Raw genomic sequence first — 16,748 nt, forward strand, 5'->3', positions numbered from 1 at the left:
CGCCCCGGCTCATGGGCTGATCTCTTAATCAGTGTCCAGAGTGTGCATGAGTCCTCTTCTGAAGGCTGAGGCTCTGTCCATCTTGCCTGCCCGTCGCTACTGCCAGTCCCAGCCATGAATATGGAGCTGTTCTGTGGCTGGGAGCTTGCTTATGTTTTCTGTCTGATATCTAGGCCCCATTCCCATTTCAAAGGGAGGTCCACCCGGGGCCTTGACTTTTTGATCTGCCTGGCGACTGAGTCGACCACCTGCATGTGGGATCAGCTGCCAGCGAGAGTAGACAACCTCTCTGCTTCAAAATATACATCCCACCCCCCACCCCCCCACCCCCCCAACCCCCACCCCCCCAACCCCCACCCACCACCCACCACCTCCCTCCCTCTTCGTCCTCCCAGCTTCATCGCCCTTCACTGTGCCCCCTCCTTCCGTGAAGCTGCCAGGAGCCCCCAGTGGTCCTAACTGGGTCTGGAACCGCATCCCATTCCCAACTGATCTGACCGTGGTGGGTGAGATGCTTGAGATGTTCAGTATAGCAGCAGGAAGGCTCCACGCTACAGTCGCAGGGCCATTTTGTGATTACGAGAAGCCAAAGTGTCAGTAAACAACAGACGCCTCATCAAAAGGTCTGTGGCTCCTCTAATCGGGGACAGTGACCCACACTGTGAGCTGTTACCCTTCTCAACGCAGACTGTACCAGACCCATACATCTATCAAACTGGATCATATTGGTGGGTAATGAAGAGCAATTAGTTGAAAGGAAAATTCACTAAACTAAGTTTAAATACATAGATCCTTTGACACAAGAGAATTTAGCTAATATCTGTGAGACTGATCAAGTCTCATTTTATTCTGTAAATAAAGTCTCATTTTATTCTGTAAATATTTTAATATTTTACAGTACTTTGTGCTTATGTATGAAAAATGTTATATAAATAAAAAAAAAATATTATTACTATGGGATTATGGTGCTGTTAATATTTTACATTTTATGTATCCTATAATATCATCTAAACTAAAAATCTACATATTTTTTTATAAGAAATGCAACCAATCAAAACATTTTCTTTGTGGTACAGAGGGGCTGGTGGTCGTGATAGATAGGAACTACATGAAATGATAATAGACATTTAATGATCATAGATATTAATATAATATCAGGATTACCTTTCTGCGTCACTGGGATCACAGTGCCTGTCAAGGTATAATTAAAACCCAAAGGATTTCAGAAAATTGAATTAAAAATTAACTAAGAGTGGATGCCCACCACTAGACCACTGACATCCACAGACAGCTGACATGAGACGGAGGCTATGTTTGTGAGACTAGTCATCAACCTCCACCCAGCCAATCAACAGCACCGATACACAGTGTTTTATACTAATTACCCTCATTGGCAGTGATGAGTTTCACAGTCAGATTCATTTTCAAACAAAGCAACAGCTATTTCACATGTGTGTGTTTCTGAATGTTTCTTACAATAAGTGATATTCACAGAGTCTTTAAGTTAATTGGCTTTCTTGAACTCTGACAGCCGGCTTAATGAGTGTCTAATTGTTTCTCAGCTGGGGTGAAACCCCCGGGACCATAAAGACACTTCAAGAAGAGGTGTGAAATTAAAAGAAACTACACCAACAATGAGAAAGGACACCATTTATCCCATGGATCTATGTGTCTGACCACAGATTAAGGCTTGACTGTTCATAATCAACTTAAAAGCTGCAGTATTTATGTATGTATGTGTGTATGTATGTCCAAAGATCTTGGCCTGGACAAAAATAATATATTTGCTTTCACATTTAGCTAATTGCTGCATTACAACAAAAAGGAACACCAACAAATAATTAAACAAAAGATGGAATATTTATCTGTGCATGAGTATCTGTGTCCATATCAGGCTTGTGTCAGAAGTGCAGAGGTTATAGTAGAGCGGCAAAGCCCCGCCCCTTCCGGTGGACCACCATGGGATCTTATTATGGAAAAAATATGTACAGTAGTCCAGGGCGAGAGACAAATAATTGTTTGATCCCGTTTGAATTTCTCCATAAATCACACATATGATGTTTGTCAATTAAAAAGATAATTTTGTCAAGTCAAGAAAGTCGCAGTTCGTTGTAAAACTGTTGAAGTATGAGACGTCAAGTATAAGTGACGTCTCCCTCGCTGAAGCTACGATGCCTGTGTGTTTCGTAACGGGATGTACTCACACGAGTAACGGGTTTCGCTCGTTCTTTCGCTTCCCAGCTGATAAAAAGAGCAGGAGTCGCTGGATAAAACACATCAGGTAAGATAACGTTTCATTTGTGCGTAGTACATAGCTAAGTTAGTTAGCTTGCTAGTGTTGGTGACGTATATTGTGCGAGATGACAGATGTAGTTCACTGAGCGGTTTCACACAAAACTAAATGATACTACGACAAACTTACCACAAACTGTGACTTTCTTGACTTGCAAAATTATCTTTAAAATAGACAAACATCATATGTGTGATTCATGCCACAATTCAAACAGAATCAAAAAAATGATTTGTCTCTCACCGTTGACTACATATTTTTTCCAAAATAAGGTCCCATGGTGGACACCGGAAGGGGAGGGACTTCGCCTCTCTATACAACAGGTTTACTTCACTCACTCACCTATTTGTGAAAGTCTGCTACATACTACTGGTCGACCTAAAGCAAAATACTACTTCTATAGCTGAGACAAACAAGAGGTGAATGACAAAGCAACCACCAAAAACAATGTACAGAAACTACAATTGCTCTGACATCGCACACAAATACACAATTAATCAAAAAGGCAGAAAACCGGGGGAGCAAATAATGAAATGAATGGGGGAAATGAGGACGAATTGCCTAGAAGGAGAGTGGGGGTGACATATCAGTGAACCATCGTGAACTTACTTTTCGCTCTCAGTTCTCTATCTCTGGTTATAAATGACTTCAGATTTGACGTTTCCAGCCCACAACCTTACAACAAAACACACTTCCCTTTTATTCAAACAGCGAGAAAAAAATGACTTTTAGTTAAAGAATGACAGGGGGGGGGGGGTATGTTGTGCTACTCCCATCAAGCAGAAAGGCGGGCGGTAGTGGAAGAGGCTCGCAGCAAGGCCCCGCTTTGGAAGGCCCTCATAAATCCTGATTTGAGCGGGGCGCTAACCAGAGGAGGAAAGGCACGTCAAGAGAGGAGGCTGGAGAGTAGGAGGGGGGGTGGCAGCTTGCCTCTTAAAATGCTACGTCTGATTAAGTCTTCCCATTAGGTGACAGCTGAACTTTAACATTAATATGATAATATTGAAATAAGTGTGTTATTTACTTCAGCGGCAGAGGGGGGTTGAGGGAAGTAAAGAGGGAAGGCGGAGGGAATGATGAATGATTTCTGGACAGCTTTGGGTGACGTGCCGGGCGAGCTGACCCCCCCCCCCCCCTCCGCGCTCCTCCTCCTCTTCCCATAATCAGACTTGACAAAATGGAGACATATGCAGAAATATTGGTTACAGTCGGCGTCACAGCCCTTCTCAGGCCTTCCCTCTCTAGTAACTGCCGGCCGCCCTGTGAGCCGCCCTCCAAATTGTCTACGGGCACTGAAGCATCTATTTCAATTGACACTTCCTTCCTGGCCCCGGGTTTTTACATTTAGTCGGTGTCATTTACATATTACTCTTAATCAAAATCCACAGTGGGCGACAGGGAAGGGGAAAAAAAAAAACAAGAAAGAGGGAGCGAGAAACAAAACCGTGGCGTCACGGTTCAGGGGTAGGCACACAGGCACTTTATAAAATGGAGATGTGACAAGACATTACGGTGTGTGTGTGTGTGTGTGTGTGTGTGTGTGTGTGTGTGTGTGTGTGTGTGTGTGTGTGTGTGTGTGTGTGCGTATGTGAGTGTGTTCGGCGGCGGGTGCATAAGATAATGCAAGGACTATTGAAATATTTGCGTGTGAATGCTCATGTTTGTGTGATTGTTGGGGGTTGAACTAGCAGGCAAGAGAGACAAAAGACTGCAAGTTGGATATGGGTTGTAAGTGCGTTTTGTGGAAAAACAAAAAGGCAAAGAGAAGAAAAGAATGGAGACATGTACAGTGTGCACTTGTCTTTTTCCAGCCTTTTTCTGCAGGATGCTACGCCGGGCTACTCTTTTCTCAGTCTACCCAGGCACTTTTGTTAGTTTGTTTGTTCAAACTTACAGTAACTGTCATATAAAGGGAACACGCGACTAATCAGAATTAGAAATCAGACTGAACGAAAACCTGACCCTTTCAAAGTATGATTACACTGCAGAAAAAGCGCCCGAATATTGCATTAATATATTGCAGTTGTACCTTGTTGAGTAGTGGACAAAATTAACTGTAATATTTCCTCAAAAAATGTTAACGTTCTGCATTCATTCATCCATTTATTGACGTGTTCATTTGTTTGTTTATCCATCCCCACCTGTGTTCTCTGTAAAAACCAATGCAACGCAAAGCAACAGCGGCGCAGCGTTTAAGACTAATCATAAAAGCAAAGATGGATCATTTTGATCTAATTATAAACTTAATTAGAGGGGTGATGAAGCATGATACACACAGAGAGGTGCAGAAACAAGGTCCGTACCTGCCTCTTACCTTCTCAGCATGCCGGTGAGGATGCGAGAACTCTTGCCCAGGTTGGCGTCCGTTTCTCTCAGCTGTTGAGGGGGGGGACAGAACCGGTGAAAGACGGGATTTAGTTTCCATTCAGATCCAACAACTCTCAAGGTTATTAAACACAGTCTGCGTCTGAACAACAAGTGGGAAAATTACAGAGTATAAAAATGTCCTCTGACTACATAACACACTGCTATTAAAACCTTTCAATAATTAACCACCTCACAATTAAAGGTGCAGTGTCGGATCTAGTGGTGCGGTTGCAGATTGCAACCAACTGTAACTTTTCCCGTGTACCAAGCGTGTAGGAGAACTACGATGGCTGACACCAAAACATAAGATTTATATATATAAACTACGCATTATTAGCTGTTTTTTTAATAGGTAGAAAATCTCTGTAACTTCAAAAAAGAAATCAACGGCAGATTCCCACTTGTCATTCTAATAGCTTTCTGCTCATCTTGCTGCAAAGCAAACATTAGGATGGCGTAGGAAAAGGAGTGAGAAGAGCCCTTTACTGTTGACGTACAGTACACAGCAAGCACACAGTCCTTGAAGGCACACTTGAAATAATGAACACGGCTATTCAGGGCTAATTGCCTTGGATATTTTCCTTCCTCTCGCTCCATCTTCTCTCTTTTCTTTCTCTCTGTCTTTTTTTCCCTCAGAGGTCAGGGAGATGTTTTCATTCCACCCTCTTATCAGGTGTAGGGACTTTCACTGGGGAAAGGAATTGCCGGAGATGTTGCCGACAAGGTGTGAGTGTGACTGTAAAAAAAAAAAAAAAAAAAAAAAAAAAATGCTGCCACTGCACTGAGTGAGCTGCCACTAACGTCTACCTGTAGTCGCATTTCTCGAGGATGATGAGGGAGTGTGGGGAAGAATTTTTGCCGAGAGGTTCTCTCTGGAGTCAGCAGGGAGTCATTCATCTTCATCTCTCTCTGAGATAATAACTACTTTCCCAATAAAGCCACTCTCACTCAGTGTGTTTTCATCAGTGTATTATTATACTGAATCCCATTCTATTTTTAATTCCTCACTTTCTCTTCTTCCAACCTTGCTCTCCTCTACAATGGCTCCAGCATCACTCTTTCTTCCTGTCTGTTCTGGCTCATCTTGCAGTCATCTCTCAATCCGCCCTCTCTTCCCACCCCTCCTTTACTGCTACTTTTTTCTTCTTCTTCCATCCTTCCTTCCTCCCCTCTGGCAGCCTGGGTTGCTGCGATGCAGGTTGCGAGAGCCAAGGATACATGTGGTACAGGGTGGGAGGTGGGGGACCTGGGGTATGGGCCCTCTGGCAAAGACAACAAGTCCTGCAGTTGCCTGATGTCTGCTTCTACCCACAGATCTGTCCCCTAGATACTTCACACTTTCTCCCAAAATACATCTCTCTGAATCATTCCTTCTTTCCATTCCTCTCTCTCTCTCTCTCCACAGCCTCTCACCAAATCTCATGCTTCCTTCCTTAACCTGAAATGGAAACCGACTGAAATTTTAGTGCAGTCGAGTGTCTAAAATTAACTGTGGTTGCCTATATAGGACGAACGAGAGGATTCATTTTGAATGTACAGTTTGAAACGGAACATCGCAGCAAAGAGGTCACTTTCCAGGATTCAGATCCATATATATTCTTTTACCGTTATTATAATAGTTTCTGAAACATATCCTTTCAATCTATAGTGCTGAACAAAAGTAAAGCATTTAGTAAAAATATGGAAAAAGTTCAGCCTTGAGGATGAAAAGTGATTCTTATTTGAGTATTAAAGTTACAATCTCAAAGATCTTTGTTTTGTTCTCTTTAGCGGCACCTATGGCAATAAACTGTGATTACAGGTGTGTTTTTGGATCCAAACAGTGTCGGATAACTGTGTACCGCTTGTGATTTTACACCGCTCGCAATACTACAAATGCAAGGACTTTCATCAGTGAGCCACACCTCATTTGGCGATAGATAGTGACTTAAAAGACATTTATTTAAATGAAAAACTTCCGAGATTATTACTTTAAAGTTTGTAAGTTTACCGAGCATAATAATGGAAAATAAATCACAATTTTTTTTCCTTAAATTATGCAATTAATCATTTTATATTCATAATCTGAGCTCTCAAATTACTAAATCTTACCCTAAAAACACTTATTTCTATTCTGGAATATACAAAAAATAGGCTTCACCATGTGGTTATTTCATATAGACAATATATTTATTGAATTACCAGAAAACCATCTATATTGTGATATATATTGTTTTCGAGATATGAAATGACCTATATCTGGATAGAAGATTTTGGCCATATCATATCATATGGTGCCTACAGTAAGTTGTGATTACAGATACTGTAGATGCACAAATAATGCAAAGATCGTGGGCTATGGGGGAAATGTGTGCGAAGAGAAGAGAGAGGACAAGTGCGGTAACCTGATTTAGTCATTTGAAGGCAAGAATTATTCATTGGGGGGGAACAAATTAATAATTTGTGCACACAAATTGCTCATTTTGTTCCCTGAAATTAGTGATCCATCCCCTCAAATTAATAATTTTATAGCGTGGAATTATTGATTCAAGGATATAAATACTAATTGTAGGGAGTACATATTAAAACGTTCCCCCCTGCTACCCGTCGGCCTCTGTATGAGCTAGCCTGGAGAATAGTTAAATCACATTTCTCTATCCACTCTGAGTTGGGAGTGTACTGCTTTGACCCCGTGTTGAATCCTTCCATTGACTTCTATTTGTACCAGAAAAGCAAAACAAAAGGCCACACCCCCTGCTGAGCAACGGGATTCGTGTATGTGTGTGTGCATCTGTATGTTTTTCAGCACGTGTTTCACTGCTCATGTGTTGGCATTTATTCCAAAACTATACCTCCTTCACCTTCTTTTTAATGCAAAAGAGCTGTTAACCAGCCCTTCCATCTTTTGTCTTTACATCTTGATTTCTTTTTACTTTACTTTTGCCCCACAAACTGCCTTTAAAGCCCTCTTGAATGTGTGTGTGTGTGTGTGTGTGTACATGTGGTCGGGGGGTTAAGCAAAGAAGACTCAAGGGAAGATGGGAGAGAGAGAGAGAAAGCAAAAGAAACAGAGAGCAGGTACTCTCAGTAGACACTGCGGACCGTTTTGAAAGGAGATGTTTGATTTCCTTTGAAATCGCCTGCGCGAGGCCCTTTGCCATGTTGTGGTCTTTAAGAGGGTGCCGTCAGTGCTGGGCCCCCTTCCTGTGTTTGGTCTTTTCTGTCTCTGCCTAACTGTTAAATTTAAGGAGGGGCAGTGCTAAGGATTCTTTTTTTTGGAGGGTTAAAGGGGGGGAACTCTCTGCGGAAAAGTGGGAAGGAGAGATGGAAACTGGAGAAGAGTGCTGAGAAGCTAAGGAGGTGAGGTGAGGTGAGGAAGGATGGCAGCTGGCAAAGTTATGCCCATTCAGGTGAGAGGAAGGAAAATCCTCGAAAAAGGTGAACAGTGTAGATATGCTCAAGATTTTACCTCTAATTAAATAAAAAAAAAACATTCAAATTCAAATTGTGAGGTGATATTGACTAAAAATATGTACTTGAGTGCTATCAATATACGCACATTAACTACCTTGTCAATACAATTCTGTTGACTTCGTATGTGCACACATGTAAGCATACCCAAGGGTAGTGTGTGTGCCATTTTTGTTTACTTGGCAAACCATGCTGGAAAGTGGTGAATGTTGTCAATGTTGCTAACCAGCTGCAACACCTTTACGGTCTCACAAACACGTGTTAGAATAGACAGATGAGTGTGTGTGCGGGTGGCATGTGCGTATACTCACCCTTTCTCTGGCTCTCTGGATCTTCTCACGGTCGCCGTGCAGGTTGGAAAGAATCTCCTGACCCACTTGTTCTGGAAGAGAGAAGCAGGTGCGGGATGAGAAGAGGGTTTGAAAATGAAATGTTAAGAATGGCAAATGGCTTCGCTTGTACACGCAAAAACGTCATATACATATTCTTAGAATACCCGCAACCTTAGGAATGGCCTCTAATGATTTGTGCTCCCTTTTGGACAAGTCATCTAATCATAAAACACGTTATTCTCTGTCTTTCAACCAGTGGGCTACCTCCGGGTCTGAAAAATGAAGCCAATGTGAAAGTGCCTTAAACTTGCATTCTTTCTAATAGCCAGCAGGGGGCGACTCCTCTGGTTGCAAAAAGAAGTCTGATTGTATAGAAGTCTATGAGAAAACGACCCTACTTCTCACTTGATTTATTACCTCAGTAAACATACAGCATGATGTTCATTTAGTAAATTATGGTCCCATTTAGAGTCAAATAGACCATAAAGCAGGGTATGCTTTAGGGTGTGGCTACTTTGTGATTGACAGGTCGTTACCACGGCGTTGTCCGGTCTGGGTGTTGTCCGTGTTTTCGGCTTACAACTTTAAACCTTTCACATCGTGTTTTCAGTTTATTAAAGTTAATTGGAACATTTTGGTAACGTGAAAGTGTCTTATTCAGCATTCGGTTATACTCCAGCCTCTCGTGTCACCTCTGGTTGCAAAAAAACAAGATGGCGACAGCCAAAATGCTGAACTCCAGGCTTCAAAACGGCAGGCCATAAACCAATGGGTGACGTCACGGAGACTACGACCACTAACTGTATATTGGGGTTGTCCTCAACCAAAGAAATTCTTAGTCGACAAACACTCACAAAATTTTGTCGACTCATCGATTATTTGATTTAATCGACAGATATGTAAAACTGAGTTTCTCCACAAAGAATCACACAAAAAAAACACTTTAAAACTTGTGTTTACCAGAGATGTGCTCATGAGTTTCTTAGAAATTTGTCATTCAGCATGAAAAAAAGCATAAAAACTGACTAATCTAATAAAGAAATCTTAGTCGACTAAGACCAAAACGACCGATTAGTCGACTAATCAACTAGGAGGGGGCAGCCCTACTGTATATACAGTCTATGGTTTCAACTATGCCTCACAATCATGACTTAAGTGGGAATAATAATTTTTTTTTTACCTGGATTCACTCAGTGAGTCGTTTTTAATAGAAAGAGCATTCTGCCATCATTGTGCAAAAAGCTTGTATCCTAACAGTGGAGTGTACAGAGACATCGCTGTCTCCAGGGAGTGTCAAGCGGGCAGAAATATAGTAGCTTTTTTTTTTTTTTAAAACCTTCTTAAAATGCTGAAGTAAATAGACAACAAGTTCTAGGCAACAATACCCCAGCATCCAGCCTGCCAGTGGGGTCCACTCAATGCAATATTCATTAAGCCACTCTTTTTTAAAATGCCTCTCGTCAGTTGCAGATGTAAACACATTAACGCACAGTTATAAAACATCCCCGACAAGGCACCTGACAAGCTTGTCAGTGGTCACTGTCATTTTTCCTGTCCCTTGGGTTGAGGACGAGAAAAGAAAGCAAAAAAAAAAATAACAGATAAACCAAATAAGCTGCCCCCCCCCCCCCGAACCAAAATACCCACTGCTGCCATCAATGTAACCATACTGCTACAGCATTAGCGTTTAAAAATGAGGGAGGCTGAGGATGAATCAGGAAAAAAAAGGAAAAGAAGTGAAGAATCTTTGCATGGATCAAAGACAGGCTTTCAAGCGCACCAAACAAATCCGGAATAAACAACGCAGTTGCTGACTGTATTACACTACACAGGTGCCGCACACCAAAGGGCCCACGTGCTGAGCGCCTGTTTGGGGGGAGCAGTGCAAAAAAAAAATGGGCTACATCTGGCAGCTAAACAAGAGAAGAGAGAAATAGAGAGAAAGATAGAGAGACAGAGAAAGGGGAGCAGGGAAAAGTAGAGAACACTGTCAAATGAATGACGTTCGTCTCCCATTCATCCCGTCCCTTTTACCCCCCTACACTGTAAGTGACTCAAATGTGTCTCTTCCTGCCTTCATTAATTTCTAATCTGGGACGAGACAGATTGAAGGATACCCAGATTAAACAGTGCAGTCAGACAGTCACATGTGACAAATAGGGCAGATTAAAAGACTGAGTGCAGGTATTAATAACCATAAAAAATACAAGCCCTCCCCCCCGTCCCCATTGGAGAAGAACAAGGGATAAACAGGAAGGGAGTTGTTGCAGAAATCTTCTGTTAAAGACACAAATAAGCACATCTATCCATCTCTGTCAGGGCTGTGGATTTTTTTTTTTTAAATAAACGAGTGTGACAAGGACTGCAGTTTTTTTTTGATGGCAAGTGCATTATTGGAAAGGTTTGTAAAAAGATGGATGAGGTAGTAGGAGAAAAAAGGCCTTCGATAGCTTAGCGTGAGCACTCGGCAATCATTACACATTCTGTTAAAGTACGCTTTGCAAGACAATCACTGGTTTCATGAGCGTTTATTAAAGAGAAAAAAAGGAGGAGAAATTAGTATCCTTGGCAATGAGATACATTTCAGTGGACGAGAATGGTTTCAGGTTTCTACTGTAGAGCAACAGAGTGCTGTTGCCATCTAAAGAATGATATGAAACCAAGGTTTTCAGCGGTGCTCAAAACTGAGGGGTTGTTCAGACTATCCACACGCGAATGGTCGCCCTATACATTTCTTTACACTTGATCTTTCCACCCTATTTAGGCATATTCAGAAACAACGGCGCGGCTTCATTACACGAGATGGTAAGCAAAATCGAGCTAATAAAAGATATTAAATATCAACGGTAGAAAAAAAAGTTGTGTGTCATTGAAGACACCACATCTGCTCAAAAGCTGCATTCTCAATAGAGCTCCAGAATGAAGGCTCTGTGAAATCAAAATAAGTTTCATCACAGTTTGTTAAGATTAACATTTTCCTTGACTGTGCGGCCATTCAGGTCTCTCCCCAGACCTCCAAAATCTCTCATCATTCCCAGAAAAGAATGATGAGAGATTCCTCCCCCCCCAACACCACCGCCACCACCACCACACTGAGCCATTAGGGGTGAACCTAACGCCTCCCGAGGGAATGCACGGTGTTTATTGTCTTTATCATGTATCTTCCCTTGCATTACTCATCCTCTGGCATGTATCTACATTTCCATTCATCTCATTTAAGTCCTGCTGTCCAGTGGTCTGTGTAAAACATCATTAGTTACCGGGAAAAAGAAGTTGTTGGGCAACAAATGGCGCAAAAATATTGAGTTAAAAACACAAAAAATTGAACGTAGAAGAATAATGAAAGGTTCCTACTCGTATAACCTGATATACCATTTCATCATCATCATCGTACACTGGATGTAGACAAGACGTCCACCCGAAACTGTCAACACCTGTGAAAAAATACAGTGAACTGGTCCCTCCAGTAATAATATCTTAGCTCATTTTTTTAGTAGTGACCTTAAATTGCATGTTGGTGCGCAAGACTGACTTTTGCAATGTTAACATATTACATATTCAAAATAAATATAGAATTTATGACCACGACAAAAATGTGGGGAATTTAATAAAAAAAAAAAAAAAGAGTAGTTGATAAAAACAAAGCAGGAGAGGAGAAATAATTTAGTGTTAATGCCCCTGACTTGTTGCTCGTTAGTGTTTAAAATATTCCCCTCCTGTTTAAACAGCTATTAACAATTTAAATAACCCTGGCCCAGAGGCCTTGCTCTGACTCACTTGTTAAAGATCCCCCATCCCCAAAGGTCCATTTAACAAGCCCATTATTCCATTACATTACACTCACACCAGCACCAGTGAGCCTTAATTCAACTCATTCCTCTAATGTAACTGTAGAAAAGGATTAGTATAGAAAAGTTGAAGTCGCAAATTAGATTGAGGGGAGGAAGTAATGTCTGGATCGGGAATTAAGACACACGACTGACATAGCACAGTGTCCAGCTCTGTTTAACACTTCATTTTGTTAATAATGATACGGTGGATGGAAAATATATTTACTGGACGATTAACTTTACTAGTGTAGAACGAGCGCCGTGAAACGAGCCAAACACAGTTGGAGAGCAACACTTCTGTCTGCTTCGTCTCTTGGATGGAGCTGCAACAACAAGTCGATCGACAGAAAGATCATCGGCAACTTTTTTGATAATTGTTTATTTTTCAAGCAAATATTTCAAACTTTCCCCCAGTACCAGCTTTTATTACCAAGATTTGCTGCTTTTTTTAGTCTTATGTGATAGTAAATTGTACATATTTGGATAGTGGAAGTTGTTCAGACAACATAAGCAATATGATGACATCATCTTAAGCTTTAGGAAATTGTGTTGGGCATTTTTCACTACTTAATGCAGGCTGTTCTCATACACCATTCGTAGCTATACCTATGAAAAGTAATGCACTGTAATTCATATATATGCTACAAAATCAATTTGTAGGCTATGTAATCCACGTTATTGTGAACCAGGAAGTATAAAGAGCGTCAAACAAACACGAGACTTGGCCCAGGAGACTGGTGTTCATGTCCCGTGTGAAACCAGACGTCAACGTTTTTTATTTCTCACTTAACTTCCGCACTTAAGTAACGCTACTTTTGGAGTTATTTTAACCCAAACCACGATCTTTTCCTAAACCTAACCGAGTCGATCTTTTCCTAAACCTAACTAAGTAGTTTTGTTGCCTAAACCTAACCAAGTTGTTTCCTGTGAAGTCGGAGGTTTATTTTGAAAATACTGTATGCATTTAGCGGGGGGAAATTGACACATGTATCTCGTGTTGCTGGACATTCGTAGGAAAACGCACGAAAAATGAGGAATAACTTTTCGTAAGATATCATATGAACCATTGTATGAGGATATGAGGTTTCTTTATATGACCTTTTATAGACCAAAAACTGAATTGTGAAAATAATCGGTGCATTAAGCGATAAAGTAAAACTAATTGTTAGTTGCAGCCTTATTCTTGAATATTTCCCGCAACAGAAAGGCTTATTTTCTCTTATTGTCAGGTGCTCTGAAGAAACTCATCATTTATATATTCTGTGTAAAATAGAAATATTATAAACTGCCCATGTCCGTCCAGCCTGGCTCAGGACAACACGGCTCAGAAAGCCAACAAGTCCGGTACCATTCAACCCTCCACAGCCTTCAACTTTCTCCAGTCCATGGACACATTTAATTGGAGACATCATCTATTTTACAGGAGCTGTTTCAGAGCAGTTACACACTGTCTAAGGGCTCTTTCTCTCTTTCTGTGTTGCCTCGCTCCCTCCGTCCCCAGAGCTGAAAGGGTACAAGACCTGACAGTGGTGTGCTCTGAGGCTCAGCACAGCTCCTTTTCATTAAGCAGTTGAGACCACTTTTTGAAGGTTACCACACACACTTGTATCCGGACACAAGCCACACACTCCAACAAACGGGGTATGGAAACCCGTGGGAGGGTTGAGGGGAAGCGAGGAGGAGCCTGATAAATGTTAGACCATACATTTTCTCTCTCTCTCTCTTTCTCTCTCTCTCTTTCAAGCTCACTCTATCACTAACACACACACACGCACCGACAGAGCAGCAGTCAACTTATATGCCTGTGACTCCCAGGTGAATAAAGTTACCTGTCTTTGTACACTTCCAGAGAAGCTTTTTTTTTTTAAGGACTTCTCAAGTCTACAACTGCCTGGTGACATACTTTCATCACCTCCATCAAAGTTGTACCCACACTGGGATGTATTTGTAATGCTGAGCCCACAGGCCATGAGGCTAGCGCCTTTGCACTGAGCTATAGCTCAAAATAAAGAGGTGCCAAGTGCTGGGTCACAGGGGGGGCATGTAGCATCTAGGGGCTCAGCGATGTTATGACAGGTTACTTATAATAATAATAAACTCTATCGCATGTTATTTTGCAAAACGGCCAGTAAAGGATTTAAAGAGTTAAATGAAGAGGAAGTTCATCGTCCTCAAAATTTGGATTTTTCCACCCCGTGTGTTTAACATTGATTCCTCTTTAACGGCACACTGTATCAGGTAGGGGTGGGAAAAAAATTCACCTATGTGTCGTGATTGTTTTCGGAAGATTTTGAAATAGATATTTTTTTTGCTAGAATCAATCTATTCGCTTCATTTGAGTCTTTGCCTAGGTGGAAGGAAGTTACTGCTTTTATTGTTGTAGTCTGAGTAACGTGATGTCATATCCGTTCCGTATCCGTCAACCAAAACAAACAGCAAGCGGCCACCGCGAGCCGAAACGAAAAAGTACAAAAAAGGCGGAGGGGTCTGCGTGGATACAACCTGCACCCTCACATTTTAAATCCAAAGTGGTAAACACTACACATACAGTAAAGTATGGGAACACTTTGAGTTTCACACATGGCCAGGAAAAGCAGAGCTTGACATCATGGCTAAAGCTGCATGCTAACTCTGTATATACTCTCTCTTCTCTGATATATTTGACTTCAGGACATCTCTGACTACATACATGCTGAAAATCAAGCATTTATTTTCCAATGGAAAAGTCCCTAGAAGTGTATGGTTCAACTTTTTCCCATGGTCGCATAAATCGCATTATCGCATCTCAATACTTGTAGAATCGCAATAATAATAAATCGCAATACATATCGAATCGGCACCCAAGTATCGTGATAGTATCGAATCGGGAGATAGGTGAATCGTCCAAGCCGTAGTATCAGGTGTGTGAGGCACAGGCAGAGTCTAAGCACTTAAAAGGCCCAAAACAAGTAATATTCTGGGCAGGGAGAAGCAGAGCCAGTCCATCTCGACTGAGCCTGTGCGCCGGCCCTTCCCCTTGCATGTGTATGAGCGGTGGTGGGCAGTCAGGGTGGATTTCTGGGGCCTTTCTTCACTCCGCCAGGCTCTGTTTTATTCATCGCCTGCGCCCTGACCCCGCAGAGCTCCTGTTCTGACAAATCACTTCTGATTAAGACAGATCTCAGTTAGTCAGCCACTCAACTTGGCCTATTCATCATTCCATAGAAAATATCCCTCTCTCCTCCCCCCCCCCACATCCCTCCCTCCTCCTCCCGGCTCGTTTGCCTGTCCGTCAGACCGAAGCAAGGCGCAAGAGAAATTTCCGCTGCTGTTTTAAATGGCTGATTATAGACAATTGGTGGATGGAGAGACGTAAGAGCGTCTTATGGGTGATAAGACGCAAGTTTAATGGGTATAAATGACCGGGCCTGCAGGAGAGCAGCTGGTAATAGAACCATTTGTTTAAAGCTGAAGCGGGGTGGAGAGAACTGAAAGCTGTATATTTGAGCTCCCCCTCCTCTTTTCCCTTCACCTCAGCCTCAAATTCTCAGATCACCGGATTTACATTTTTTTTTTTTAAACAGCAAAGTCCCCTTCACCCTCATTCAATGAGAATTGATGAGGCTTGGAAAGGAATAGCTTGTTTTACATTTATGAAATCACCCAAACCTACACGCCCCTGTGGACACAGCTGCAGATACTCTGACATGGCCACTCATATATTACATTGCTCTCCATGGGTTAGTAACAATGTAAACACAATATCTACTGTTAGTTTGATTACCAATACGTTCAGATGTCTAGGAGGATTTATATGCAAAGATAGGCCGTAATAAACTACAGCAAACTCCTTACGCCGTGCCAAGGAATCTAGACAGCCACAAAGCTATTGTGTTAAAATTTCTAACAAACCAGATTAAATTAACCTGAACGACAACCCTGCTGGTGGCAGCGGGCTGTGAAGCAGGAGGGGTGAGTGCAGAATGAGGGTTCCTATACAAGCAAATTGCCTGGACTTAATCAACCAGTCTTACTGAACCATCCAAATGAAAACTAATGGACTTGGGCGCTCGCTGTGATTGCCCCACATGCAACAATGTGTGTGCAGGAGCATTGCTTTCTGAGGTCTTCAATTAAAAAACAGGGAATTTCTACAGACGGCTGGTCAGCCTATATACACACCTATTCGCCGCATGTCCCGATTGGTCAATTGTGAAGCTCAAACGGAGCGGACTTATTAATTCCATTTCCAGTGCTGGGGAAAATGATTTTTTTATGTGTTGATTAAACTTGGTCAAAATTGTAAAAAATTTATGAAGTGTAGAATTAAAAGTCATTTCCGAATGAGCTAATTTGTGTATGCATTATTCATAGTGGTGACATTTGTGTCACACAATTGTGCTGGCCACATTGCGACTAAAATGTAAAAAAAAAAAAAATAGTACATGAATGATAAAAAAAAAAAAATACACTAGTACGTCAAACTTTATTCAACCACAG

At 41.7% G+C, this 16,748-nt stretch overlaps 1 protein-coding gene across 6 annotated transcripts in view; it reads right to left on the bottom strand.

Moving 5' to 3' along the window:
- vti1a (vesicle transport through interaction with t-SNAREs 1A) overlaps positions 1-16,748 on the bottom strand; it is a 135,930-nt gene that overhangs the window by 39,129 nt on the left and 80,053 nt on the right. For 2 of the 6 annotated variants that reach the window (XM_074620367.1, XM_074620370.1), the window contains 2 exons: positions 8,419-8,489; positions 4,594-4,666 (listed from right to left, as the gene is read on the bottom strand). In XM_074620367.1, coding sequence (XP_074476468.1) covers positions 4,601-4,666; positions 8,419-8,489 — 137 coding nt within the window. In that variant the 3' untranslated portion in view covers positions 4,594-4,600. The remainder of the gene's footprint in view (positions 1-4,593; positions 4,667-8,418; positions 8,490-16,748) is intronic. The other 4 variants (XM_074620365.1, XM_074620366.1, XM_074620371.1 and 1 more) reach the window with 2 other exon arrangements.

The sequence above is a fragment of the Sebastes fasciatus genome, chromosome 20 (genome assembly GCF_043250625.1).
Source record: "Sebastes fasciatus isolate fSebFas1 chromosome 20, fSebFas1.pri, whole genome shotgun sequence".
In the NCBI taxonomy this organism is placed as follows: Eukaryota; Metazoa; Chordata; class Actinopteri; order Perciformes; family Sebastidae; genus Sebastes; species Sebastes fasciatus.